Source organism: Lontra canadensis, unplaced genomic scaffold (genome assembly GCF_010015895.1).
Source record: "Lontra canadensis isolate GAN:19392208 unplaced genomic scaffold, GSC_riverotter_1.0 scaffold1, whole genome shotgun sequence".
Classification (NCBI taxonomy): domain Eukaryota; kingdom Metazoa; phylum Chordata; class Mammalia; order Carnivora; family Mustelidae; genus Lontra; species Lontra canadensis.
In genome coordinates this window covers 26,607,836-26,634,077 of record NW_022630995.1, presented here as the reverse complement: position 1 = coordinate 26,634,077, position 26,242 = coordinate 26,607,836, and the positions used below count along the sequence as shown (strand labels likewise).

The window sequence follows — 26,242 nt, the reverse complement described above, 5'->3', positions numbered from 1 at the left end:
AACTGATATGCATCAGTTGTGAATACATCCCAATGTCGGAAGTGTTAACATTTGAAAAATAAGTGTTGAGATAGTTTTTTAAAGGCTTGTCATGCTCTGTTGACTTAGCACTTGAAAACACTTTAAAAGTAGGTTGTAGGGCACCTGGGTGGCTCAGTCATTAAGTGTCTGTCTTCAGCTTAGGTCATGATCCCAGGGTTCTGAGATCGAGCCCCACATTGGGGCTCAGTGGGAAGCAATAAATAATGAATAAAATCTTAAAAAAATAAATAAAGGTTGTAAAGCCCTCACCTTGCCTGAGACTTACAGCTTATAAAATTTAAGCAGGCTCGTAAAATTCAAATGTGCTGTCATTTAGTAAGGCAACAACAAAATCCTTTATTTAAGTAATTAGCATCCTGATTAGCTACCGTAAGAAAAAGTCCCATTTTGTGTAAAGAAATACTCATGGCAAATATCGACTTGGCTTTTTAGCCGCATTTCTTGCATATTAGCATATGTGTGTGTGTGTGTTGTGTTTCTGTGTCCTAACCGTTGTTTTAACTTAACAAGTGTTTATGTGGACTTTAAATCTCTCCAGTAGAGGATAGATATTGTGTGAGAAGATACTAAGTTTGAATTAGAAAATGTGGGTCATTTCACCTAGGTAAATTGATATGCCAGAGTCAAAATTCCAAGAAAAGCTAAGGGTTAGGGAGAGATCCTCTACTGTGTAAATATTTGGAAGAACATGTAAGCTCTTTTTGGGAAGTTCTTCTGAATAGCCCCCTGGTCTCTTAAGGTAAAATTTTTTAACCTGTTAAAGCGATGATTTTGTGATGATACACGTGGTATGTGGAAATATTGGTTTACTAATCAGTTCTAGTAATCTACCTAGTAATCTAGATTTTTTAATCTAAGAAACGTAGTAACTTTAAAAATTGACATGTATTGATTTAATTGAGATTTGGTGAAAGGGCTTAGAAAATCAGTTCTCACAGATAATAATTTCCAAGGTGGAAATTTGACCATAAAGTCAGCATGAAGAGAAAGCTTTTCTTTAATCTTGCAGTTAGAAATTAGACAAAACTGGACATTTTTAGTCTACAAACTAGCTTGTTGGTGAACAAAAGGACAGACTTGCTGCATCTCCTAAATACTATTGTTCTGAAGTACTTAATGTGTGTGTTGGCTCTCAGAGGCTAATTAAATCATCTCAAGTGATTTCTAATTGACTGCTTGCCTTACTTTTTTCCTGTTATGTCATCCTCTTACCACCATCACTGTCGGACCCAGTGGGGCCATATGGCTGGTGGCTTGATGTTTGGAGACGTTCTTCTGGTAGCTGAAATGAAGCCTTCGAGTCCTGTGTAAAGAAATCAGATTAACTGCCAAACATGGAACATGTTAGTCCCTGGCCAACGTTTGCAGAAACATCTGTTTTCTTCCCATTGTTTTTTGTTGTTGTTCTTACAACAGGCAGACACGTAGCCATTCGTCAGTGTATAGCCCCTGTTCAGGACTCGGGTGTCCCTTAGGTATGGACAACTGTCCAGAGATAACCAGCCCCACAGAGTGGTGGTCCTAGCAAATCCCCATCCCTCTTCTTTACCTGTCTAGGGATGACCTCCTTTCCTTTTCAGTTACTCCTCGTCTTATGTTGGGTCTTTGAGGTAGACCAGATGGGAAGGCTTCCTCCTCTTCACACTCATGGATGGGCAGGGTCAGCTCTGTCGCTGTGCGGAGCCCTGGATAGTTAGAAGCTGGACATGCCTTTGAAACGTTGACTTTACACCTTCAGGGATCTATTAAGCTCACCATCAGGATCTGTGGGCTGTCTTTTCTCTAAAGCTGCTAAGTGATAAGCTGTGCCGTAAACTAGAGTTGTCATGGTTCCTGATACCGCGTTTCCGAAGGTTCCCTAGAAGCCAGAGCAGTGCCCCACTGAGAAGTGATCGGGGGCCACTGGGCCACTCAGCCTGTGCTCGGTCCAGGCACCACGCTTTTTAAAGTGGAATGTTGGGCTCCTCTCAGATAATTTTCCTCCGGTCTATACAGTTAAATTCACAAACATTATTGTGTGTCTGTGATACGACTCCATTATTACATATGACCTATCACTCGCCTTTTTATTTTTGTAGCCAGCTGCTCTGCACCTGCTCTTTTCACTTAGTAAACCTTGGAGATTGTTCCCCATTTCTGCTGATGGCTCTACTTCATTTGTCTTAATGGTGGCATAGTATTTCTTTGTGCAGAAAGCATTCAACAAGGAAGTATTTAATTAGGCCCTTATTAATAGATGTGTGGTTGTTCTCAGGCTTTTGCTACTATAAGTAATATTGCAGAAAATATTGTTGAATATTTGTATACATGTATCTATAAGGTAACTTTCCATAAGTGGAGTTGCTGGGTCAGTATCTGGTTTTAATTTTTGGTAAATATTGCGGAATTGCACTCTGGAGTGGTTAATGGCTTTACACTTCCACTATCATGCATTGTAAGAGTTCATGTTCCTCCAAGCCTTTGTCAACAGACGAATGATCAAACTTTTTTTTAGGTGTTTTCCAAACTAGAACGCATCGTTGAAGTTACCCTGTTCATATTTCGGTGACTAAACTACCATAAACACAGGCATTGGGAAAGTTGTTGATATGTTTTAATTCCTAAGATCTGTCATTCTGATTTGATTGGTCGTTCTAATTTTTTGTTTGTTTGTTTTTATACAGGTAGTTATGCTTGTCCTCGCTTGGAAATTGGATGCACAAAACATGGGTTATTTTACTCTGCAGGAATGGTTGAAAGGAATGACTTCTCTACAGTAAGTCCCAGGGCTGCCCTGGGAGTGGAGTTGTGGGGGAGACCTCCATGCACTCCCCAGCTGGCTGTTTCCAAGGGAGGTTAGGGAGCCCGGGCTGGGTGACTGGAGGAAGCCAGGTGATCTGGCAGACTTCATCTGTGGCCATAGGTGTAAAGACCAAATCCCATTTTTACATGGTGAAGAGGACATTATGCATGAATTTAAATTAAAATTTTTATGGAATGTATATTGTTTATTTTAGTATTCTTCTAGAGCAGATCTGCCCAATAGAAGCCTCTTCTCATAGATGTGAGCCAGTCTGTCATTTTAAACTTTCTAATAGTCCCATTAAAAAAGGTTAAAAGAAACAGGTAAAATTAATTTTAATATATTTTATTTAACTCCAAATATCCAAACTGTTATTATTCTAACATATAATCAGTATTTTAAAAATTAATGAGCTGTTCTTTTTTTCATATTAAATCTTCAAACTCTGGGGCATGTTTTAACATTTCTGGTCCACCTCACTTTGCATTAATTGCATCTGAAGAGCTCGGTGGCCGCGTGTGTCTGGTGGCTGTCCTATCAGCACAGGCTTAGAGCTTAAACAGTAAAGGCGTAATAGCATCTGGCTTTCAGGTAGGGGGAAGACTTTGACTTGAGTTTAACTTAAAAATGAAAATATTTGATATCTTCTATTTTGTATATTCTCATGTTAGCTTTGGGAAAAATTGGAACCTCATTACGCTGGTAATTAAAAAGTAATAATAATGATTCTATTTGTATTACCTGTGCCAGAATAAGGAAAAAAAAAACAACACAAAAACCCAGTGGTTTTATGATGATGGTTTTATGAGTTCACTTTGCATGCATGCGTGTGTGTGTGAGTGAGGGAGAGCACACACTAAGAGTTTCATTCAAGAAAACAGTTGTTCCCCTCTGCTGGGCACTGAAGGATACGGTTGGGACGGGTACGTAAATATTTCCGTGGTCCTAGAAGGTGAAGTGCTGATTCTTAACATGGGAACTTTGATCTTTTTTTTTTTTGCACTTCAACTTGGAATAATAGACTTTGATATTTACTGGATTGAAATTGGAGTGGAAATGGTTTTATGGTTTTATTGAAACAATTTGGAACTTGCCAACTTACTAGTGTCATACATTTGTTATTGATAAAAATGCTGTCTTTGCACCTGGCTGTAGTAGTTGATTACGGTTTTCACAGCTGCCTGGTAAAGAAGACAGATCAGGCTTTCTCCTGCACATTTTACAAATGAGGAAACTGAGGCTTAGCAGGGTTACATGATGTGTTAAAAGTAAGTGGCAGAAAGAAGAAGAAAGCCCCAGACTTCTGATTCTTAAGTCACATTCTTCCTGTATCAACTATTGTCTGATGGGGAATGAGTTTTAGGTAAAAGTCAATAGCATGGTGCCTAGAGTTTGAGGGATTAAGTCCTCTGAAATCTCTTTTAAAAATTGTGTTTTTGGTGTTGGGCACATCTCCTTGACAGTTTTACATCTACTCACTTTCACGGTTTTCCTCGCTGTCTTTCTCTGCTGCCTTCCGAACACGGTGCAGGATGGCTACTCTGTTATAAGGGTCCTTGTCTTGATGAAGGCATGGCCATATCAAGGTTTTATTTCAAGGCTTCAGAGGAGGCACCGTTAATATTTTTCAGACACACTTTCATTTGTCTTAAGAGGGAGGGTAGAATATCCAATTTACGTCATTCTGGATTCTTCTTGACGTTTGCCTTTACCAAAGAAAGTTACACAATGCCAGGCTTTTCCCATATGGGGGCCACCTTCCCTGGGAAGTGCGCAGCTCCCTGGAGGAGGTATGCGTATGTTCGGGGGGTGCAGAGGGAGATGCAGGAACCCTGCTGGTCCTTCACTGGGAGCCCTGCTTAACACTTGGTGTGACACACTTGGTGGCAGATGCGTTCCTGTACGAAACTTGGTCCTTGCCATTTGGGGCAGAATGACAAGCCCGACCCACTCAGGACATTGAGGAGCCTGCTTTCTTTCCTCATTGTGGAGCTCTGAGACAGCTTTCCCCATGACGGAGGAAGAGATAATTACTCAGAATAACCTCTAAGGTTCTTTATAGTTCAGAATAGTCCAACGTCAAGTTTTAAGAACCTCCACTCCTCCCTCCCTCGGGCCTCCATAGATGCATCATTTGTTTAGCAAGTATTTGAATGGCCATGATGTGTCAAGCGCAGTGTTTCTACATCGCAGTGTTTCTACATCCTGGGGAAACAAAGTCCATGAACAAGACAGTCCCTTCAGGGCAGGGGCTCGGAAGCAAAGTTCAGGCAAAAGATCTAAAAGTAATAAGGCCACTTTTCTCTAGGCTTCTTGAATTGAGTGAGTACTGTGTTTATACGGTGTGCACGCCCAGTAAATAAGGACAAGAAGTAAATAAGGATGGAAACTAATCATTCATAGGCTGGAAAGACGGAAGGTAGTCCATCTTCTGAATTACCTGTTTTGTCTTCTGTTTTGGATTTTTTTTTCTTTTTTGCTCTCTTTTAGTTTTATTAAACATGCCTAGAGAAGTGTTTTGAACTCAAACTGGAATTAAAGTTATATGACAATACCTGTATTTATAACATATTAGTATATTTGATGAAAACGCTAAGCTTAAAAAAAAATGGTTACTCTATAGTGGGAATGTGCCAGAGACAGACAGCCCATGGGTTTTGGAACCAGAGGTTTGAATGAGCTCCAGCACTTCCTGGGTGTCTCCGCCAGCACCTCTCGAACCAGGAAGAGGGAGTGGTGCGCTGTGGTTCACACCTGAGCTCTCAGAACTCTGCCCGGCCGTACCGGGGCCATGTTTCGTGAGTGCTGGAAGGAGTGACAGCATCTGGTGGGGGACGGTCCTTGCTAAGCTTTGTAGATCATTCTCAGTCAGAAGGCACAGCTCATTTCAGTCGACTCTTTGTTTTGCTTATCGCCTTATTCCTACATGTAGGCTTTAGGTTACTTCTGATGAATTAAGCTTATAGGGATGTTTATCCTAGACAGAACAAAACAGTGTTAGAGATGTAGCTGACTCAGCATAGAACTGATGAGGGGCTAGAAAAATACCTATGGCTAAGTGAAGGGGTAAAGGCCTTTCCCCAGGTAATAGAGAATTTACTTTTGGTTTCAGAGCCTTTGAGGCTTATTGTTCGAGTTTCTGGTGCTTCTGAGTCTGTTACAGGAGCAAAATCACAAAAGAAACCATCCCACGATAAGTGCACATTTTGTTTTGGGAGGTAATGTCCCTGAGTGGAGTGGCATGGTCTTTCACTCTTGGGCTTGGGCCGATAGGAGTTTTCTCACTTGTGCTACACCGAAAAGTAGGGAAGATGGGCTGAAGATGTGGCTGCTTTCTGGAAAGTCTCTGGAGGCTTGCTTCAGTGCCCCAAACCGGTTTCTTCACAGGCCCTGTACGTGATCTTGTGGAGTGACCACTAGATGGCAATCTGTGGCTCAAATAGGGTGGCTCAGCGGCCTGTTCCCTGATGGGGGTCAGTCTAGAGACTGTGGGGCAGGACCCCCCCTTTTTAAAATTAAATTAAATTAAATTTTATTTTATTTTATTTTTTCAGTGTTCCAAGATTCGTTGTTTATGCACAATACCCAGCGCTCCATGCAATATGTGCTCTCCTTAATACCCACCACCAGGCTCACCCATCCTCCTGCCCCCCTCCCTTCCAAAACCCTCAGTTTGTTTCTCAGAGTCCACAGTCTCTCATGGTTTGTCTTCCCCTCCGATTTCCCTCAATTCACTTTTCCTTTCCTTCTCCCAATGTCCTCCGTGTTATTCCTTATGCTCCACATGTAAGTGAAACCATATGATAATTGACTCTCTCTGCTTGACTTATTTCACTCAGCATAATCTCTTCCAGTCCTGTCCATGTTGATACAAAAGTTGGGTATTTATCCTTTCTGGTGGAGGCATACTATTCCATTGTATATATGGACTATATCTTCTTTATCCATTCGTCCATTGAAGGGCATCTTGGCTCTTTCCATAGCTTGGTGATTGTGGCCATTGCTGCTGCGAACACTGGCGTACGTATCAGGGCCCCTTTTTAAGCAGATTAAACCCTTTATTGATGATATTAGCCCTAAGCCACGTCACTGTCTTTGGTACATCCACGAAGTGAAAATTTTACTTTGGGCATTTCATGCTTTACACTCCAGACAGGAGCTCTGGGTGTCTTTCAAGCAGAAGGATGTCTTTGGCCGGGGTGGGGGCAGGACTCCCAGGCAGGCCTGAGCTTCATTCACGTTTGGCCTCGTGGTCCTGCCTGAAGACTCGCAGCTCCTTTCTTTTCTGTTAGCTGTGCCGCCAGAGCTCTTGTCTGGATGAGTGGTCCCTGCCCTCGAGTCTGTTGCAACAAACATCTTTCTTCTTCCTCTCATTGGGCAGGAGTCCCCTAAACCACCTGCCCATATCTGGCCGATGTCCTGTGGCTTTGGTCCTTCACCTGCCCTTCCAGTGAAGAGCAGAGACCTCAGCCTTAAATGTTTTGGGGTTAGCTGGTTGCTCTCTTCTCTGACCCTCCCCCATATTATTAATAAAATATTATTATGTATATATAAACGATAAAAAAATCAAACCATACAGTAGAATGCCCAATGCAGAGATAGCTTGTTCCCCCCTGTTTCCTAGACTCCCACTTACTGCTTTCTTGCATGTCCTTTGAGCAACTGTTCACCCCACATTTGGGGTCTGACACTAGATCTCTATCTAGGCTATCAGCATCTTTTTTTTTTTTTTTTTTTTTTGTCTTCCCCAGTCTTTCTCCATAGAGATCCAGAGTGTGCTTTTCAAGATGCAAGCCCGGTTATTGTGGTCTTTCCCATGGTGTAGAGGGTGGCTTCCATTTTTTTTCTAGCATTCAATTAAAAAAACAAAACAGTCTGGACCGCAAAACCCTTTACAAGGCCTGGCCCCACCTCCCTTTCACTTCCCCTCTTCATCTACCCTGTCTAGTCACAGTGGTTTTCTTTTCATCTTAACTTGGCATGCCCCCTTCTGCCACTGGGCCTTTGCACGTGCTGTTCCTTTTATCTGAAAGACCCTCTCTGCTAAAAATATTTGATGTCTGCTTTTAACTGTCAGCAAACATTTCAGTCCCTTCAAGAAGCCTTTTCTGACTTCTAAAATACTCTAATTGTTTTTTTTGTTTTTTACTTTCTAAACATCAGGAAGAAATAGAGGACATTCTAAATTGTAGATTCATAGAAATGAAGCATTTACTCTAATTTTTGGCTTTTAAATATTTTATTATCTCATTAGATTATGGGAACTGTTTTGTAGTTAGCTACAAAAAAGAAACCTTTAGAGATTTATTGCTAAAAATAGATCAGTGTGCTCTAGTATGAACCTATTTTAGTTTATAAAGTATGTAAAATGTTTACATTGATAAGACTTACAGTATGTATTATTTATACTTAGGAAGCACATCCAGCATTGAAAAGGTTAATATCACTGGTGGAAGTGGTGACTCTTGGTTCTCCTTTTTAAGGGCTAGATATTAGGAACAGAAAATTGTAAAAATAGCCAATTAGTCTACTTCCTTAGGAAAAATAAACCGTGTGTCACCTACCTGTAAAAAATAGGTTTTTATCACCAAAGCTCCCTGGAGAAATAGCTGATTTCAGGTATAGGGTAGAGATAGTACAAATTGAGCTGGGATGTCTTGTGCCAGAAGCAAGGACGTGCTCAGAGACTGACGGGGACAAGTCAGAAGGACAGTGGCACCAGCTTGGAGGGGTTGCTGCCCAAATGAGGACAATGTGTGCATCACAAAGACGAAAGGCAATGCAAGATTATAACTCTGAATAAAAAGCAAAAATCCTTAAGTCCAGAAGAGAAGAAAGGGGGTGAGTAGAACTTCTCTTTATAGAAGAGCTCCAGCCGGTAGTGTCACAGCAGGAGAGAGTCAGAAAAATCACCATTTCACATCTTCAAATTTGAGGTCGATTCAAGCAGGTGGGCGCTAAAGCCACCAGATGAAAGTTGTTGAGGAACAGGATTCAGTCTCAAGATAGCAGCCCATAAATTATATACCATTTCAGAGGAGGGAAAGTACCTGTTAGTGGAGAATCTGGGGGAGGGTACTTAAATTGAATGAAGCAATTTAGAATCACTCACAATGGGCCAGACTGACATTAGGAGCTTCCCCATGGGACACAGGGAGAAGGGTATCATGAGTAGTGTTCTTACCGTAAGTAGTTAGCTAAAGTATAATCCTAGGGAAATTACCTGACAAACTGGGATTCTGCAAAACGACTTTTTTTCGAAAATGGCATTGTCAAGAAAGACAGAAAAAGGCAGGATGCCCTTCTAGAGACTAAGGAGATAAACAGCTAAAAACAGCTTTGATTGGATCCTGGATCAAGAAAAAGCATCTATAAAGAAAATTGGGGGAACAATTGGAAGTTTTGTATATGGGTTGTACATTAGCTAAGAAAGTTGACATTGATAAAATATTAAGAGTGATGATGGTATTCATATGTTTAGGATTGAAGTGTCATAATGTTGGCCAGCTACTTTCAAATAGTAGCTGGTACAGAAAAAAAGTGCCTGTATGTGAGAAAGTGCAAATCTGACAGTATTTGTTATGAACCTAGGGGATGGGTATGTGGGTGCCTATTTACTATCCTTTCCATTTTTCTGTACGTTGGAAATTTTTTTTAAGTCAAAAATGTGGGAAAAATAAGATCGTCATGAATGTGTTCTTTAGGTATTCTGTTTTATGTAACGACCCAGTTAAGAAAAAACTCAGGTTATAATTTGCCTTTATTCTGTTTTTCTAGATGTGATACAACAGAAAAACTCAGAAATTCTTTGGAATACTTAAGATCATTATTAAATGATTCTACAAACTTTAAACTTATTTACAGATATGCATTTGACTTTGCACGGGTGAGTTCTCTGGAGCCTATCCAGATGTTTCCCTCCCCCCCCCTTTTTCTTATTGCCTTTTGAGGTTCGTTTTTACATGCTGCAAGCAACAAAGTTGAGTAAGTTACTCCCAGGATGCTAGTTAGAACTTCTTTCTACATGTACGCTTTCTAAACTAACTGATTCTGGGCAAAAATGTAGCGTGTTAGCAGAAAGCTGTGATGGCAGACCTTCAGTCGTTCTTGAGATTGGCTTAGAAGTCATTTACAAATGGGCATGCGGTAGACCGTTTTCTTAAATGTCTTTGAGACAGGCTTGGGAAAGCTTGTCATTCTCGTGAAACAGCAGACCTTCACCCATTGAGTTACCGGAGTAAACCACTCAGATCGAATCCAGCTTCCCTCTGGGTGCTGTGTCGTGTTTGGGAGTCGTTTGAAGTTCAGACCCGAGCGGATTCCAGTGAACGTGACTCAGACATAGTTTCTAGTCATCGTGCTGAAAAGTGAGCAATCTTGTTTGTCACGTGGTGAGGCCCATCTGAGTGTGTGACCGTGGTTCTGCTGGAGTGAATGAAGTCTCGTTTTCTCAGCCGAGTCACCATGGGTGGGAGTCCCGAGGCTCGGGCTGGCGCTGTGTTCATTCACACACAGCCCACGGCCCATACGGTTACACTCCATTCAGGAACGGTGTTGTGTCTCTGTTAGGCTTGTGCATTTCGTGGATTCAGGTGACGAGGCTTTCTTGATTGATTGGGTTTTTTTTTTTTAAGATTTTATTTATTTATTTGTCAGAGAGAGAGAGGAGCGAGAGTGAGCACAAGCAGACAGAGTGGCAGGCAGAGGCAGAGGGAGAAGCAGGCTCCCTGCCGAGCAAGGAGCCCGACGTGGGACTGGATCCCAGTACGCTGGGATCAATACCTGTGCCGAAGGCAGCCGCTTAACCAGCTGAGCCACCCAGGCATCCCTTGATTGATTGGGTTTTAAAGCAGAGAGTTCAGGGACAGAGAACTCTTTTTTTTTTTTTTTTTTTAACATAACCACCATGCTGATCTTTTTCCCTTTTTACATGCTTTGACTCCGGTAGGTCAGCCCCAAGGGTTTACTTGATGGTGAATTCTGGTGCATCTGTAATAACACATTAGTAGTTCTCTAGCATGGCCTCATTTGTGAATTTTTGCATTTTCATAACCTACCAATAAAATCACAACACATCAAAGTTTATAGATGTTAGAAATGATATGGTGCAGCTCAGACACAGTGTTCTACTAAATGGCATTTGTGAAATTGTACACGGGAGTTATTTGCCAGATGCTTTTAGAATAGATACATGGTTTTTAGGATTAACCATTTTATTACATGAGACCGGTTTCCTCCCAGAGTCCACTGTTCTTACTGTATGGGCAAAGTGTGTTTCAAAGCATTACAGCTTCTCACCAAAATAAGCCCTGTTTTTTAGCTTTTCTATTTGGGGGTCAGAGATTGCCACATACCCGCTGCTTTAGCCCTGAGTTCCATTTTACTCCTCGCCCCAGCTTGCCGCATCCGTGGCCCATCAGTGTGGCCCGTAAGCGTGGCCTGTCAGTGTGGCCTGTCTCAGAAGCCCCCTTTGCTGGCCTCTTCCTTGGTGCTTCCACCACAGCCTCGCGACTCAAGGCCCTAGTTACTCCAGGCCTGCACTGCCACAGTCACCTTGTTTCCACATCCTGTCACTTCTCATCCAGCATCCCGTCAGGAGGGTGTCCCTCGTCTGCCTTCAGCCCCAGGGTCACCGGGCCACCTTCCAGCTCTGCAGAGCCTTCCTTCCGCCCCCTGGGCCTTCAGGGTACGTAGTGCTTCGCCATGTGTTCAGTGTGGCTGTCCCCCCACACACGATGCGTGACAAGCAGGGGTGGGTTCAGCCTCCTTCACAGAGGAGGAGAGTGGGCCACGGAGAAGCAGAGACATTGCACCATGGTCATGCCGTCCATCAGCAGTAGATAGGGACTCAAACCCAGGTTCTGGTCCCACGTCCAGGCCACGGGTCCCTCGGGTTTCCTTTCTCACAGGACACCTGTGTTGTGACGTCCAGCCCGCTGTTTGCTGAACCTGCTCTGGCCTTTCTGCTTTCTGCCTTTCGTCATCAGACACCCCCCCCCTGCCCGGAGCCCTGCTTGCGCCCCCACAGCTCTCTGCCACCTCCGGCTTCTGGGCCCAGCTGCCCGCATCCCCTTGTCCCCTGCCCACAGCCTCCCCTGCCCTCACACCCTCAGGGATCCTGCCCCCGCCCCCCGCCCACCACTGCTGCCTCCTCCAGCACGGCTGTGGAGTTTGGGCACAGGCCTGCCTTGTCTGGGACGGAGCCAGGGAGTCGGCATTTTCCTTCTTTGCATCCCCAGTAGCAGCCAGCAGAGATCCTTGCTTTTACTGAGCGCTGCCAGTGAATTCATAGGCCCTGGTAGGTAAGATGAGTAACTGCCGCCCATATTAATCCTCGCCAGACACATTCAGTTGGGCCAAAATACGCTCTGAGATGGCTTTGTCATTGGACCCTTCGGTTTGGTTTGCTTCGCCACATCCGCCATTTTGAGATGTTGTACGCGTTTTCGTTGGCATTCAGTTCAAGAAATTTTCCATTTTCCCTTGTGATTTCTTCGACACGTTGGTTATTTAGAAACGTGTTGTTGGTGTTATTTTCCACATATTTAGGGCTTTCCAAGTAATCCTCGCGGTGATCCCTGGTTGAATTCTGTTGTGGTCAGAGTACAGCACGGGTCATTTCAGTTCACCACACGTGTGGAGACTTGACCTGCGGTCCAGAACACAGTCTGCCGCGATGAATGTGTTTTTGTGTAAAACACATAAAGAATGAGTGTCCTGCTGCTGTTCGGTGAAGTGTTTTATGACGGCCAGTTAGGTCACGCGGGTTGATGGTGGTGTTCCGGTCTTCTCTGTCCTTCCCGTTGTCTGCCTTCTAGGTTCTGTCCATCACCGAGACAGGAGCGTTGAACTCTCCAGCTTTATTCCCCCTGTCGTTTTCCTCACGTATTCCGAAGTACAGACATTAGGTGTACATACGGTGCATACGGGTACAGCCTTTTAAAGCATTGATCCTTTAGCATCATGAAATGTCTCTTTATCTCTAGTAATGTTCCTTGTTCTAAAATTTACTTTGTCTGACACAGATACAGCCATTCCTGCTTTCTTTTGATTAAAGTCTGCAGGATCTGCCTTTTTCCACCCTTTTACCTTAAACCTATTTGTGTCTTTATGTTTAAAGTGGGTTTCTTACAGGTAGGATATAGTTTCCTATGGATAGCCTATAGACAGTCTGAAAATAACCTCTTGAGATGCTTAAACCATGTACATTTAATGTAATTATCGGTATGGTTAAACTTACGTCTCCTATAGTATTTTTTTCCCTGTTTGTCTCATCTGTTTTGTTCCTTTTTCCCCTTTATCATGATTTCTTGGATTGAGGTATATTTTTTTAAATGGTCCCATTTTAATCATTCCATCCCGGTATTGCCTTAATAGCTGTCTCTCTGTTTCATTTTTCTTGTGGTTGCTCTAGGCTTGACGTATACATCTTTATATTTTCACAATCTACAAATAATATTTTACCACTTTATGTATAATGCAAGAACCTTTACAATAGCAGACTTTCCTTTTGCCCTCCCATACTCTCTGCTGCTGCTGGGGGACATTGTCCTTGTACTATAAATCTCACAGTATATTGTCTTAGTCTGTTCAGGCTACTATAACAAGATACCAGAGACTAAGTAGCTTGTAAGTAACAGAAATCTGTTTCTTGCAGTTCTGGAGGCTGGGAAGTCCAGGGTCAAGGTGCCAGCCGGTTAGGTCTCTGGTGGTCACCTGAAGCCTGATCTTAGATGGCTCTCTGCTGTACCCTCACATGGCAGAGGGGAAGAGGGAGTTCTCTGGGGTCTCCTTTTAGAATGGCATTCACCTCCAGCCTCGTGACCTAACCACCTCTCAAAGGCCGCATCTCCTAATACCCGTGACCTTGGGGGTTAGGATTTCAACATACAAATTCAGGGGGAGCCACAAACATCAGACCATAGCATACGTTGTTATCACTTTTGCTTTAAATAGACAAAAATATCTTTTATGAGCCATGTTTGTGCTCTTTGACGTAGATCCACATTTCTTCCTGGTATCCTTTGCCTTCTGCCTAAAAAAATTCCCTTTAACATTCCTCATAGTACAGACTTTCTGGCGGTGAATTCTCTAAACTTAATTTGCCTTTGATATAGGAGGTGCTTCTCCTGATAAAAGATTAGAGATTGACTGTTAATATTCTTTAAATGATCTCTTTCCCTTCTGTCTTAAATAGTTTCCGATGATAAGTCCGATGTTCATTTTTCCGTTGAACATAGTGTCTTATTTTGTAGCTGGTTTTATTGTTTTTCCTCCTTTCTGGCAAGTGGATTACGATATGCCCTGGCATAATTTTCCTTCTGTTCATTCTGGTTAGGGTTTGTTCAGTTTTTTGAATGTGTGGACTTCGTTTGTGTTACGTTGGGAACTTTGTCAGCTGTTATTTCTTCAGCATTTTTTCAGTTCCCCCTTTCTGTCTTTCTGGGACAGCAGTTAACACCTGTGTTAGAAGCTTGATTTTTGTCCCACGAGCCAGTGATTCCATGTTCAGTTTTGGGGTCTCCCCTTATCCTTTGTAATATTTCTTACTGTGTCTGCTAATACTGATTTTTTCTTCTTCAGTGTCTAATTCTGCTGTTAATCCTGGCCTGTATATTTATCATTTTGGGTGCTGTATTTTCCAGCTGGAAAAGTTCCATCTGAGCCTTTTTTCTATCCATTTCTCTCCTCATTATGTGATAATATCTTCTCCTACCTTCTTGAACATCTAGAACATGTTTATGACAGGTGTTTTAAAAACTCTGTTTCCTGGTACCATCATGTCTGTCGTTTTTACATATCTTTTTTTTTTTAATTTTATTTTTTATAAACATATAATATATTTTTATCCCCAGGGGTACAGGTCTGTGAATCGCCAGGTTTACACACTTCACAGCACTCACCATAGCACATACCCTCCCCAATGTCCATAATAACCCCACCCCCCTTCTCCCAACCCCCCTCCCCCCAGCAACCCTCAGTTTGTTTTGTGAGATTAAGAGTCACTTATGGTTTGTCTCCCTCCCAATCCCATCTTGCTTCATTTACTCTTCTCCTACCCCCTTAACCCCCCATGTTGCATCTCCTCTCCTTCATATCAGGGAGATCATAGGATAGTTGTCTTTCTCCGATTGACTTATTTCGCTAAGCATGATACCCTCTAGTTCCATCCACGTCGCAAATGGCAAGATTTCATTTCTTTTGATGGCTGCATAGTATTCTATTGTGTATATATACCACATCTTCTTTTACGTATCTTTCTATTCCTTAATTTTTGTCTTGATTGTGATCATATTTGACAAGTTCTCTGCTTTCCTAGTAGTTTTTGTTTTTTTGGCTTTTGATTGGATGCCAGATGTTACTGGCTCCTGAGTTTTGTTGTATTCCTTTAAGTAAGACTGAGCGTAAGCATTTTCCTGGTGTACAGTTACAGTTCCTTGGAACCGGACTGATCCTTTGAAAGTCCTGGTCTGGAGTAGCCTTCAGTTTTGGGATGATTCAACCCCACTGGTAAGTCTCTTTTGAGGATTCTACCCAAGCCCATGTGTATTAGATCTTTCCACTGTAGCTGGTGGCAACACAGGGTTTTCCCCAGCCCTGCGGAGGTCTGGGAATTTCTTCTTACTCCTTTTCAGTGAGTGTTTGCTGCCTTCCCTGCACTCAGTCTCTTCTCGCACTTGCACAGATAAGTCCTTGGCTAGTGACTAGGGGAGACACTTTGTGGATTTCTAAATACCTCTCTGTGTAGCTCCCCCCTTGCTGGTATTTTATCCCACAAATCATAATCACCTTTGTCTCCTTGAACTACAGCCTCTGTCCTTTCCAACTCCCAGCAAGAAGCCCTGGGCTTGGTTTGGGTTCTTCCTCCTGTGTTCTGGGTTGGAACCTGCCTCAGAAGAATGAGCGGGTATCACCCTAGGCCTTCCGTCCTATCTCCTTCTAGCGGTCATGGTCCTATGCTGCCTGTTGTCCATCGTGTGACAGCCATCATTTCAGATCATTGGTCCAGTTTCCCAGTTTTTCAAAGGGAAAGGGGAAATCTGATTTCTCTAACTCCATCTTGGTTGGGAAAAGTCCATCTCCTCTTTTTTCCCTCCAATATTTATTTTTTCCTTACTAAGAAAGGACTCCTAGAGGTAATAACATATAATTAACACAGCAGACCTTTTAAAACCAAACTTCTAATAGAAATTAAGCTTTCTTATTGTTTCAACATCCTAAATATTCCCTATTATAAATAACAATGGTTTATGTTAAATATTTTCAATTTTACTTTAATATATGAGGAAGGAAGCTATGATACAGTACCAGAAAATGGCAAGATGACCTCTTTGACATCTCTCCACCAAGATTATATAGCCCTATGAATGTGATGGTTTTTTCCCTCACTTTCAAACTTGTACCCAATTAAAAATAGTGGTTAGTTGTCATTATTTTTCTAACTTAATTTTTGACTTGAACTTATTTTTATAGTCTCATGGATGTCTTAGAATTGTGAAACTTTAGAGCTGAAAGAAACCACAAGAGACCACGTGGTCCAGTGTCGTCATTAGGCAGATGATGACACTGGAAGCCAGAGAGGAGGGGACAGCACGGGGCTCTTGCAGAGCCACACTGCCTTCCCTGACTTCACACTGTCACCATCTTGTGGTGTCTTGGTGGAGGAAGATGGTGGGACACACACATTCAGGGGTTGAAATGGCCAGTTCTTTCATACAAGTGGGCATTTTTGCAGAAGGGTTCTCTCCCAAGTGTAAATATTATTACATAAACAAGTATCATTATATGGACTCATTTAAAATAAAACAGCCATTTTTTCTTGATTCCTTTCTTTTTTTAAGGATCTAGTGAGAATAAGATTGGACAAATGGAATGAAGTAAAAGACTAAATATAGTAATTTGTGTTGATCTGGGAAGAGTTATTAAATATGTTACATTTGGTTTTTCCTGTTTTCTGTGGCAGAGGCAGGTAGCCAGCTGCAGTCACGGGGCGGGTGGACACTCAGAGTTTTGAGGGTAGATGGTGGGCCGAGGGGGGCGCGCAGCCCCGTCATAGCCCTGAGAAGAGCAGGCCCCGTCCGGCCCGGAACAGAAGGGAGAGAGAGGGCACGTGGGGGGCCTCCTAGAGTGCGGGAGATGATCCGGATGGACAGACCGAGGGCAGGAAGAGGAGGTGGGAGGAGCCACCGCTGGAGGCAGGGAGGCCTTCTGTTCGAGGTGCCGGGAAGAGCCGGCCAGTTTTCTGGCGGGAGTTCTTGACCCCGCACTCCTAGAGGTCCAGCTTGAAGAAGTGGAACCGGAGGGCTCCGTGGAGGCAGAAGAGCCCGAGCGCCTCTTCCTGGGAGGCGCGGTCGCGGGCTTGGTGGGCGGCAGGCTGCTCCCGGCGCTGGGAGCGCTGGGAGGGTGCTCCCGGTGGCTGGTACAGTGCTCCATGCGGCGGTCCCTGGCGGTGCGCGCTTTGCGGGGGGCGGGCCCCAGCGCCTGGGCGAGATGGCAGAGGTTACACAGCGCAAAGCTCCGGTGTTGTCTTCCTCTAAGTGAAACAGCCCCTGAGTCATTTCCCTGCAAACCAGAAATGACCGTGAGTGTCACCCACAGAAGCTGCTAAGGAGCATTTCCCAGGCCTGGCTCAGCAGCCCGTGTCGGCAGAGAATTCGGCCCGACGCGGCGCTGACCCGAGTCTGTTGCGATCTCGGGAGCCGCTTCCGCTTCTCTGCTCACCTGGGTCAGTCTCTCCGCGGTCAGCAGCGCAGTTGCCTAGTTTCCCTGTCTACGCCGCCCGCCGTCCCTCCACTTTCTTCTCCTCTTCATTGTGAATTCGGAAGAAAACGGGGGTGGTCCCCGGGGAGGATGCAAGTAGGAAGGAGGGGTAGTGCGCTCATCCCGGGTTCCTTACCCTGCACGTCCCGTCAGCAGGGCAGACGGTGCTCAGCCCCTGGTTGTAAAGCTGTTGGGACTTCGCTGCCTCGGAACCTTTTTCAGGGAGGTGCTGTGCTACTCACCCAAGAGCTCAGGCTTGGACTTGACCGACTGGTTGATGACTGTCATTCAGCTCCCCGTGCCTCAGTTTCCTTATTTATAAAGTGGGGGTTATAATAACGCCTGTCCTAACAGAGTCGTTGTATTAAATGTGTTTAAGTATAAGGCGCCTTTCAAAGCTTTTGGTGCAGTTGAAGTAGTCCATAAATTACCCTATAGAATTAGGAACAGTTGTTCAGTTATTCTACACTGACATGATTTAGGTTGTCTGCAAACCTCAAGTTCCAAATAATGACTTGTTTTCCAAGAGTAGTGCTTACAGTCAGAGAATCTGTGCCAAGTAAAATGACAAGGAAAGACTGTTGGCAGATTTTTTTTCTTTTGTTTTAAAGGAAGTGTCAATAGTTTAGCTTAATTAAGTAATTGTTTTGCAAACATTGTTATCTTAATGAATGCTGGGTAAATTCTAAGAGCAAAACTATTTCACTTTTCCCAGTGGAAGGGCACTCTTGGGTTTTTTGACATTTTGCTTGTTTTTTCACATGCATTAAAAAAAAAAAGACTCCCACTTGAAAAACTGATTTATTGTATTACCAGTTTCAAAAACAGAACCATATCAAAATTCGAGTTCTTTAGCGCTGTCTTTACTTTGCATTTGTTCCCTTAGGTAGCTGTGTTTAGGAGGACTGCGTTTGCGCTTTCTTTTTTATGAAGTCAGTGGTGACCTAGAAGAATTGCAGGGCGTGTGTCATAGGTCTTCAGTTTAGGCCTTTTGATTTCACGCACCAATTTCTGCCTTGGTATTTGCCATTTATGTTTGTGAGTTGTAGTCACAGTTGGTTTCTTTTTTTTTTTTTTTTTTTTAAAGATTTTATTTATTTATTTGACAGACAGAGATCACAAGCAGGCAGAGAGGCAGGCAGAGAGAGAGGAGGAAGCAGGCTCCCCGCCGAGCAGAGAGCCTGATGCGGGGCTCGATCCCAGGACCCTGGGATCATGACCCGAGCTGAAGGCAGAGGCTTTAATCCACTGAGCCACCCAGGTGCCCCCACAGTTGGTTTCTTGAGTTCACCTAGTCTCTCTTGAAAACAAGAGGGATTTTTTTTTTTTTTTACAAGAGGGATTTTTTTGGAAGGTTTTTTTTTCTTTATACTTTTAATAATTTGGGGTTCCCCTTTTCAGATACAAGTATTTTTTTTAAGATTTTATTTATTTATTTGACAGACAGAGATCACAAGTAGGCAGAGAAGCAGGCGGAGAGAGAGAGGAGGAAGCAGGCTCCCTGCTGAGCAGAGAGCCTGTTGTGGGGCTCTATCCCAGGACCCTGAGATCATGACCAGAGCCAAAGGCAGAGGCTTTTAGCCCACTGAGCCACCCAGGCGCCCCATTTCACATACAAATTTTAAGCTGTTAACACTTCGTGAAAATTGGAAATAGAGAATCTGGAAGTTGGGAACCTCTTGTACAGAATATCTAGATACCTAGGTGGTTACAGATTCATTTTGTAATACCGTATTTACATATTTGAATTGCTTTGTTTCTGTTATTGTTAAATCATTTGAGCTATTTAAGAAAAAAAGTGTTTAATTTTCATATTTTACAAGAAGACTTATACTGAAACAGTCTTACATAAACAAAGGTAGTTTTTATGTATATATTGAATATATGTAAATAGATACTACAACTTTAAATCAGACCTTGATAAACGTCATCACTTTCTACATTCACTGTTGTTAGACTTTAGCTTTGAGGGATGCATTTAGTCCAGAGACGACACATAACTTCCTCAGATCTCCAGAGTACATTCCTTTGGTTTTACGGCTGCCCCACGAAGAGGCCCGATTCGTCTGTAACTGCGCTTTTAAAAATCTCTGTTTAAGGAAGACAGCAAGGCAGAATCTAGTTGTGTGTTGTAGGGAGTTAGTGTATCTTTGGTGTCTAGAACCTGTTTGGTTCCTATTATTATTTGAAAAATAAAATTCTTTTCTAAGCTGTTCTCCTAGACAAGGGAAGTGCGTGCCAAGAGATACCCCCACTTCTTGGGTCAGGAGTAGGCAGGAAGGGAAGTTTGGTTTCTTCTCCTTTAACCTTGATGGGCCTCTGGGGGATGCTGATGGACTCTTGACAGACTGCCTCAAGGTCCTTTCTGCTTAGATTCTGACCTTGAGATGCAGAAATCTGTCCTTTGCTCCTTGGTTGCTCCAAGAGCAAGGGTCATGGGTCACTGTTGACAGGAGTACTATTCAAATTTCTCTCAAGGAGCTTCTGTATGTCTTTGCTGTACTCCTTGAATTTGTTAAGGTGATTTTTTTTTTTTCCTTTTTTAACTACCCATGATGTCGATGGCTGCCTCATAGAATCCTAGAAGATTCTTTTCACTTCTGATTGGGAGCCCTTTTGCAGAGACTACCATTAGGATCATTGTCCGAGAACCCCCTGGGCGTGTCTCCAGTTTTGCTGGTTAGGAGATGTGTGCTGTGGGAGCTCTCAACTGTGCTGTTCCCGGGAACTTTGAGCGTTTCCATTCATGGTCATTTGCACTTAGTCTGTATCCCCCCACTGGCAATGTTGGTTTTCAGCGAGATGCCACTGTTCAGACCGCGAGTGCGTCCATAATATCTTTCTCTTATTTGCTAGGCAGAAGATGGTGTTAGTGATTGCGAGCTGCCGGCTGGCACCCTTGCAGAGCAGGAGTAAGTGAGTGCTGTTCAGCTTCCGGTCCTGTGAGTCTGATGCCTTTCCTCCATGTTTTGGCATCACTGCCAAACACATGCATTGAAATTCCTTCATGATCATCAGTTTGTCAGATGATTATATTGTTGCAAAGAGTCTGTCCAGGTCCTTTGTATCTTTTTTTTTTTTTTGTCACCTTAGTGTATGTCCATCGTGATGGGGACAGAGGCATTGATGTTGGAAGAAGGCACAACTGTATCAAGGCAAGACTAGCGACGTTAGGCGTAGTGAGTGATTACAAACTCCTCAGGGGGAAAGGGTGTGCAGGACGCCGGTGGCCTCAGCCCTGTGCTACCTGAGCGGTTGTTCAGCAAATGAACTTTGGGCCCCGTCCCGTGGTGCCGCGTGTGTTTTCAACAGTTTGCTCGTTATTTTATTTTTTTGTGGATTGCTTTATAGTGTGGTGTGCTGTTGCTGTGTGCCACACCCATGTTACAGGGTAAGGGGAAGTTGTCCCTTTGCTTGCACAGCGCATCGCAGAAGTGAGAGCCCCTGGAATGCAGCAAACCGAGGAGGGTGGTTGGCGAGAGGTGGGCAGTCTCGGGCGCACCTCTCCTCCTGCCCTCCTCTCCCTGGGAGTGAGTCCCGCAGCCCTGAGCAAGAGCGTATGCGTGGCCAGGAGACAGGCAGAGAACGCCGTGGAAAGGAGGTCCCACCTGTTTGCATGGAACTGTGGAGCTGGGCCCCCACCATCATCAGACTCAGTTTGCGTGGCCTGTAATGGAGAAGGGGGACTTGGACCAACTGACCTGGTCTGTCGGGGAACAGTCCTTAACCCTTTGCGACTGGGACCGAAGACAGACCTGTTGCCCATCTTCCTGTATCTGCATCTGCCCTGTTTGCTGTTGCTGAGCGAGGCCCTCCCATGGGCCATATTGTTTAAGTCCTTCACTTTCAAATCCAGTGTCATGGCCAGAAATTCCGTGTGTACTGTTGAGCACCTCAGTGTTAGAGTCCTCAAGGTAACAGTTAATTTGGTCGGAAGGTATGTGTGGCTCCTACGTGGCTGACCGTGGTAGTCCTAGCATCATCCCTGAATTTGACGAACACTGAGATTGCGTCCCAAGCGGGATGGCCAGGCTCTCACTCTCCCTTTGTCGAAAATCCTTTTGCACATTTCCGCTGTAGTCAAAATACCACAAGGAGGCTAGCTTCGGATATGTGAGGTTGCTGCTCATGGGCCCAGATCCTCAGTCCCTTTACTTAGAAACAGCCTGCTTGTGTGTCTGGAATGGAAACTTGTGTGAAAGGTGAGAACGAGAAAGTAGGATCCTTCATCGCAAGTAGAAGTGAATTTGAACTTAATCTGCCCATATTCAGGTTTATGTATTATTGCTTTTCTGGTTTCCTTATAAAATATTGTCTTTCCCTTGGCTACTAGTTAGGGGTGTTCTGCTAAGAGATTCCACATCTAATAAATCCAAGGTAAGGAGGACTGCAGCACATTAGACACTTTGCCCCCCAGTGCGCGCATGCGTTCATCCTCTCAGAATCTCCAGAGCCCCAGCATTTATTAGGAGTTGATTTAATTCCAGCTTCTTAGGTTCAAGAAAAACAATGAAAAACACTTAGCAGTGAAATAAAATTGTGGGAAAAAATGATTTTTCTTAAGGAAACCTGATTCCTAAGCGTGGAAATTGAAACCTATAAATTCCATTTAGTAAAGTTACAGGCTTTGGGGTCCATAATTATGATTTGGATAATTGTAAATGTTGCAGCAAGTGATCGAGTTGTAGATTTTTCTTTATCCCGTGAAATGTTCATAGATACCGTGACTATATAACTAATCGCTTTTGCATTAGGGCGATCACTCAGTTGACATGAGTCTTGCCCACGGTAAACTGATATGGCACCGAACTGATTAAGCCCTCCCTTGCGTTTGAACCGCCCCCCTCCCCCACCCGAGGCTTGGTTCAGGGTTTTTATGGTGTATCACAAATGAGCTGTTTACTAATTTTGTGTTGAAGTGAAACAGAAATTTGGATTATTGGAATTTATTATTTGGGGGCATCTGGCTCATCCTTGTTTTTGTTTGTTAAACAGGAAAAGGACCAGCGCAGCCTAGACATAAACACTGCCAAGTGCATGTTGGGACTGTTATTAGGAAAAATCTGGCCCCTTTTTCCAGTTTTTCACCAATTCTTAGAGGTACCAAATTGTTATTTTATGGAATGTATGTTTGCTTGCTTAGAACTACCAAGTCTACTTTATTTAACCATTTCACATAATTTTCTGTTTGTTGTACTTTTCTGCCTGTAGGAATGATGGTGACGTAATCGCTGTCCGTGAGCAGTTCCCCGTTTTCCCTGGGGCTGTCTGGGGGGGGCGCGGGGTGTGTGTGCCGCATCACTCCCGGGTGCGGGTGCATCGGAGACGGCCATGGCTCCGTCCTTCCCGCTCTCTTGCCCCCCTTGACCTCCGCTAGGATATCCTGCTCTGAATAACAGCAGTAAAACAAGGTTCACTTTCTTTTGTGGCTGTAGATGAATTTTCACTCTTATGAAGCAAAGGTTCAGAAGCGGCTGTCCACCTTCTTATCATAGGAGTTGGTCCTGTACTGTTCTCTACTCTTTATCTCCAAGGATGCGGGCACCTAGCTCAATCTAAGGGTTAGGCACACTGGCAGCATCTCCCTCAGTTTCCATTCCCTTTGCGTTTGCGTTAGAAAAAATGTCCAGAGCTTGACTCCACCGAGGTTTGCTTGCTCTAAGTGTTCGTGATCAAACGTTTTGAGCTGCTGGTTATCGGAGCTGGTTTTGATGCCCTGTGATACTGTAGGACCTGGAAGTAACGGAGACGTAAGTTTCAGCTTCAGGGGTTGTCACAGACGGCATCCTTCTTGCCCTCCAGACCCAGACCCCTTAAAAAGTGCCCTTTGCTTCAAAGGACGAGGGTCCTGGGTCTTTGAGAAAAACTTGGGCCCTACCCTGACTCCAGCTTCACTTTCGCCTTAATCTTTCTTACAGCTCACTTTATGCAGTGATCCAGAAAAACTTTCAGCTGATCTGATTCTTTGAGGACTGTTACTAAAAATTGCTTTTAACGGTCACTAACCAGGACTTCTCAAGACGGGTATAAGATACAGTTTTTACTTTAAGAAGTATTTATTGATGTGACAGTCCGTGGCTACAGTGATCTGTTCTAATTTCTCTGGCCGTCCCATGAAATGTTAGCTTTCTTCGAAAAATGAGTAGAAATAGGTCCTGTTCTCAGAGTAGAGCAGAATTTGAGCCCCAGTGCAAGGAGTTTTGTAGCCGAAAGACCCTGCCGCAAGCCAGTCTGACTTTGCATGGTTCCAGGAGCATCTTTAGCTGTTTCCAAGACTGATGTTTGCTTTGAGTTGCTTCAGAAGTTCAACTTGTATTTGTTCCCTCTTTTACATTAGTTGGCTTTTTTTTTTTTTCTTTTCAAAGGACACAGCGAGCGTTTCCTTTGAGCTTCTCTTGTGTTTGCACCCTCAAAACCGTGGGCTCTGCTCTCTCTGCTCTTCCCCTCCTCGTATTGGTTCCCAGTGTTCCCGACTTTTAGTGGGTAGGATTTAAAAACTGTTGAATCTGAGTTTTAATTTTTCAGTCTTTATACAGGAATTGTATACTTTGAAAAAAAAAATACCTATGGCATATTTTTTGTCTGAGTGGAATAGGAGAACTACTTCATGGGTGTTCTGATTTATTACTTTTATGATCAGATTCAAGGTTTGAATGATTAGAACAGTAACTCTCTCCAACAGCTAGAGCACCTAGCTCTAAGACCGCTGCTAGCCCTTCGTCAGTTCCCGGAGAGTAACTTCCTGCTGTGTGTGTACTTGACAGTGAGCGTGCTAATCAGGCCAGGGATTATTAATGGGGAGCTACTCTTTACTTAGCACCTGCTTTCTGCCAAGCACTGAATGAGGTACTTTACATAAATTATCTCTTGTAATTCTTGCAGGATCTCTATGAAGTAGGTTAATGAGGGCTTTGGCAGTCTAGAAATTTCACTTCTAGGGATAAAAATCATGTTTCTTTGATATGCTTGTCATTTTGTGTTGAGCCCTCATAATATTTTCCTAATGGGAATTGTCATCTTAAGTTCTGCTCTTGCTGTCTCTCATCCTTCTCCTAGATTGGTGCTTAACATACCTCAAATGAAAGAGTTAACCTTCATGAACTTTATTAAGTTGATGCACACAGCAGTTGAAACCGTGTCATTTGTTCATTGTAAGTGTCAGTAATTCATGTTACTTTTCCCTCCATCAGCAATCAAAATATAAAGTTATTAACAAAGACCAGTGGTGCAATGTGCTAGAGTTTAGCAGGACAATTAACCTTGACCTCAGCAACTACGACGAAGATGGAGCGTGTAAGTACCGGGCACTGGGTGCACACATGTCCTCGCTCGCTCGCTCTCTCTCAGTCTCTCTCTCGCTCTCTCTCGCTCTCTCTCTCTCTCACACACACACACACACACACACACCAACCCCGCCCCCAGCGCAGCATCCCCCCCCCGGCCCCGCCCCATCCATCAGCACACCCTCCTCACTGGGAAGAGCCTTATAGCCCCTTTGTTTTCTCTCTTTCTTCAGGGCCAGTTTTGTTGGACGAGTTTGTGGAGTGGTATAAAGACAAACAGATGTCCTAGGACTTTATGCATAGCAGCGAGAGAGTCACTGTTACCACAGATCTGTCAACCATTAGCCATAAATTGCTGTTTGTATCCAAGCGCATGCTGCTTTTCTTGCACTGTCTCCCTTTTGCAGGGACGTTTTGGTGTTTGCTATTGAACGGGCCGGCTCTGCTTGCTGTGTAGCCTCGTCCTCTTGGAAGGCTGCTTTGCAGTTTGTACCTAACACTACAGATTGGTGACTTTGCCAGCGCCCTCACTGTGATGATGTGTATATTGCTGTTTAAATTTTGTATATGTGTATAAAAAGACAAAGCTTCACCTAGAGATTATTTCTGCAAAACTGTATTGTAAAAATAATTTTTGTGGCATATTTCTAGTCCCTTTTTTCAAACGAACCAGTTATACTCTATTTGGTCTCCAGTGTAGCATTTCAGAACACAAGAGAGAACAACCTTTACCATAAGCGAATGTTGCCAGAATTAACCTCATCGTTTAAGAGGCCAACTTGTGGAAAGAGGTGTGAGTCAGACCTTCACAGAGGCACATGCCAAATATAATTTGGTTTACTTCAATGTGAGTGTTTTTAAATGATGGAAGGTACAATTATTTGAACATCTAGACACGTACCATGCCACAGATGCTTTCTATTACGCAGGGTGTAGGTTTTTATTCTCTGATGTTAGGCCGTAGTAGTTTGAATATAGGTACAAATGAACAAATTAAAATTGCACCTTTTTTAAATGAGTTTGAAACTTTTGTAAACTTCCTTTGCTGTTTTTGTTTTGGGTTTTGTTTTGGTTTTGGTTTTCCCTTTTGCCTTCTCTTTGTCAGTGTTGGGTCTCCCGACGCTTCCCGTGCCATTCTAGGTAACATTGATTTTGCCTGCTCCGTGGAAACCTGATGGTTTGCTGGCAATTTGTAACCGCAAAGCACCTTTAGTTGTGGTTTAGATTTTTAGTTAAGCTTTCATGGTGTCTAATTTTCTAGTTTTCCTGGAAAAAGAACTATACTGTAAGTGAGAGGTGTTTTGTTTCGTTTTCTTTCATGCTAGGCTTTTCCTGGCAGAATGTCCATTGCAGGCAATGGACACGAAACCACCAG

General features: G+C 43.6%; 1 protein-coding gene across 6 annotated transcripts in view; it reads left to right on the top strand.

Moving 5' to 3' along the window:
• Nucleotides 1-25,885, top strand: part of DCUN1D4 (defective in cullin neddylation 1 domain containing 4) — a 78,381-nt gene extending 52,496 nt beyond the window's left edge. For 5 of the 6 annotated variants that reach the window (XM_032851947.1, XM_032851978.1, XM_032851964.1 and 2 more), the window contains 5 exons: nt 2,706-2,797; nt 9,602-9,710; nt 22,580-22,684; nt 24,775-24,877; nt 25,101-25,885. In XM_032851947.1, the coding sequence (XP_032707838.1) occupies nt 2,706-2,797; nt 9,602-9,710; nt 22,580-22,684; nt 24,775-24,877; nt 25,101-25,156 (465 nt within the window). In that variant the 3' untranslated portion in view covers nt 25,157-25,885. The remainder of the gene's footprint in view (nt 1-2,705; nt 2,798-9,601; nt 9,711-22,579; nt 22,685-24,774; nt 24,878-25,100) is intronic. The other variant, XM_032851956.1, reaches the window with a different exon arrangement.
• The last annotated feature ends 357 nt before the right edge of the window (nt 25,886-26,242 follow it).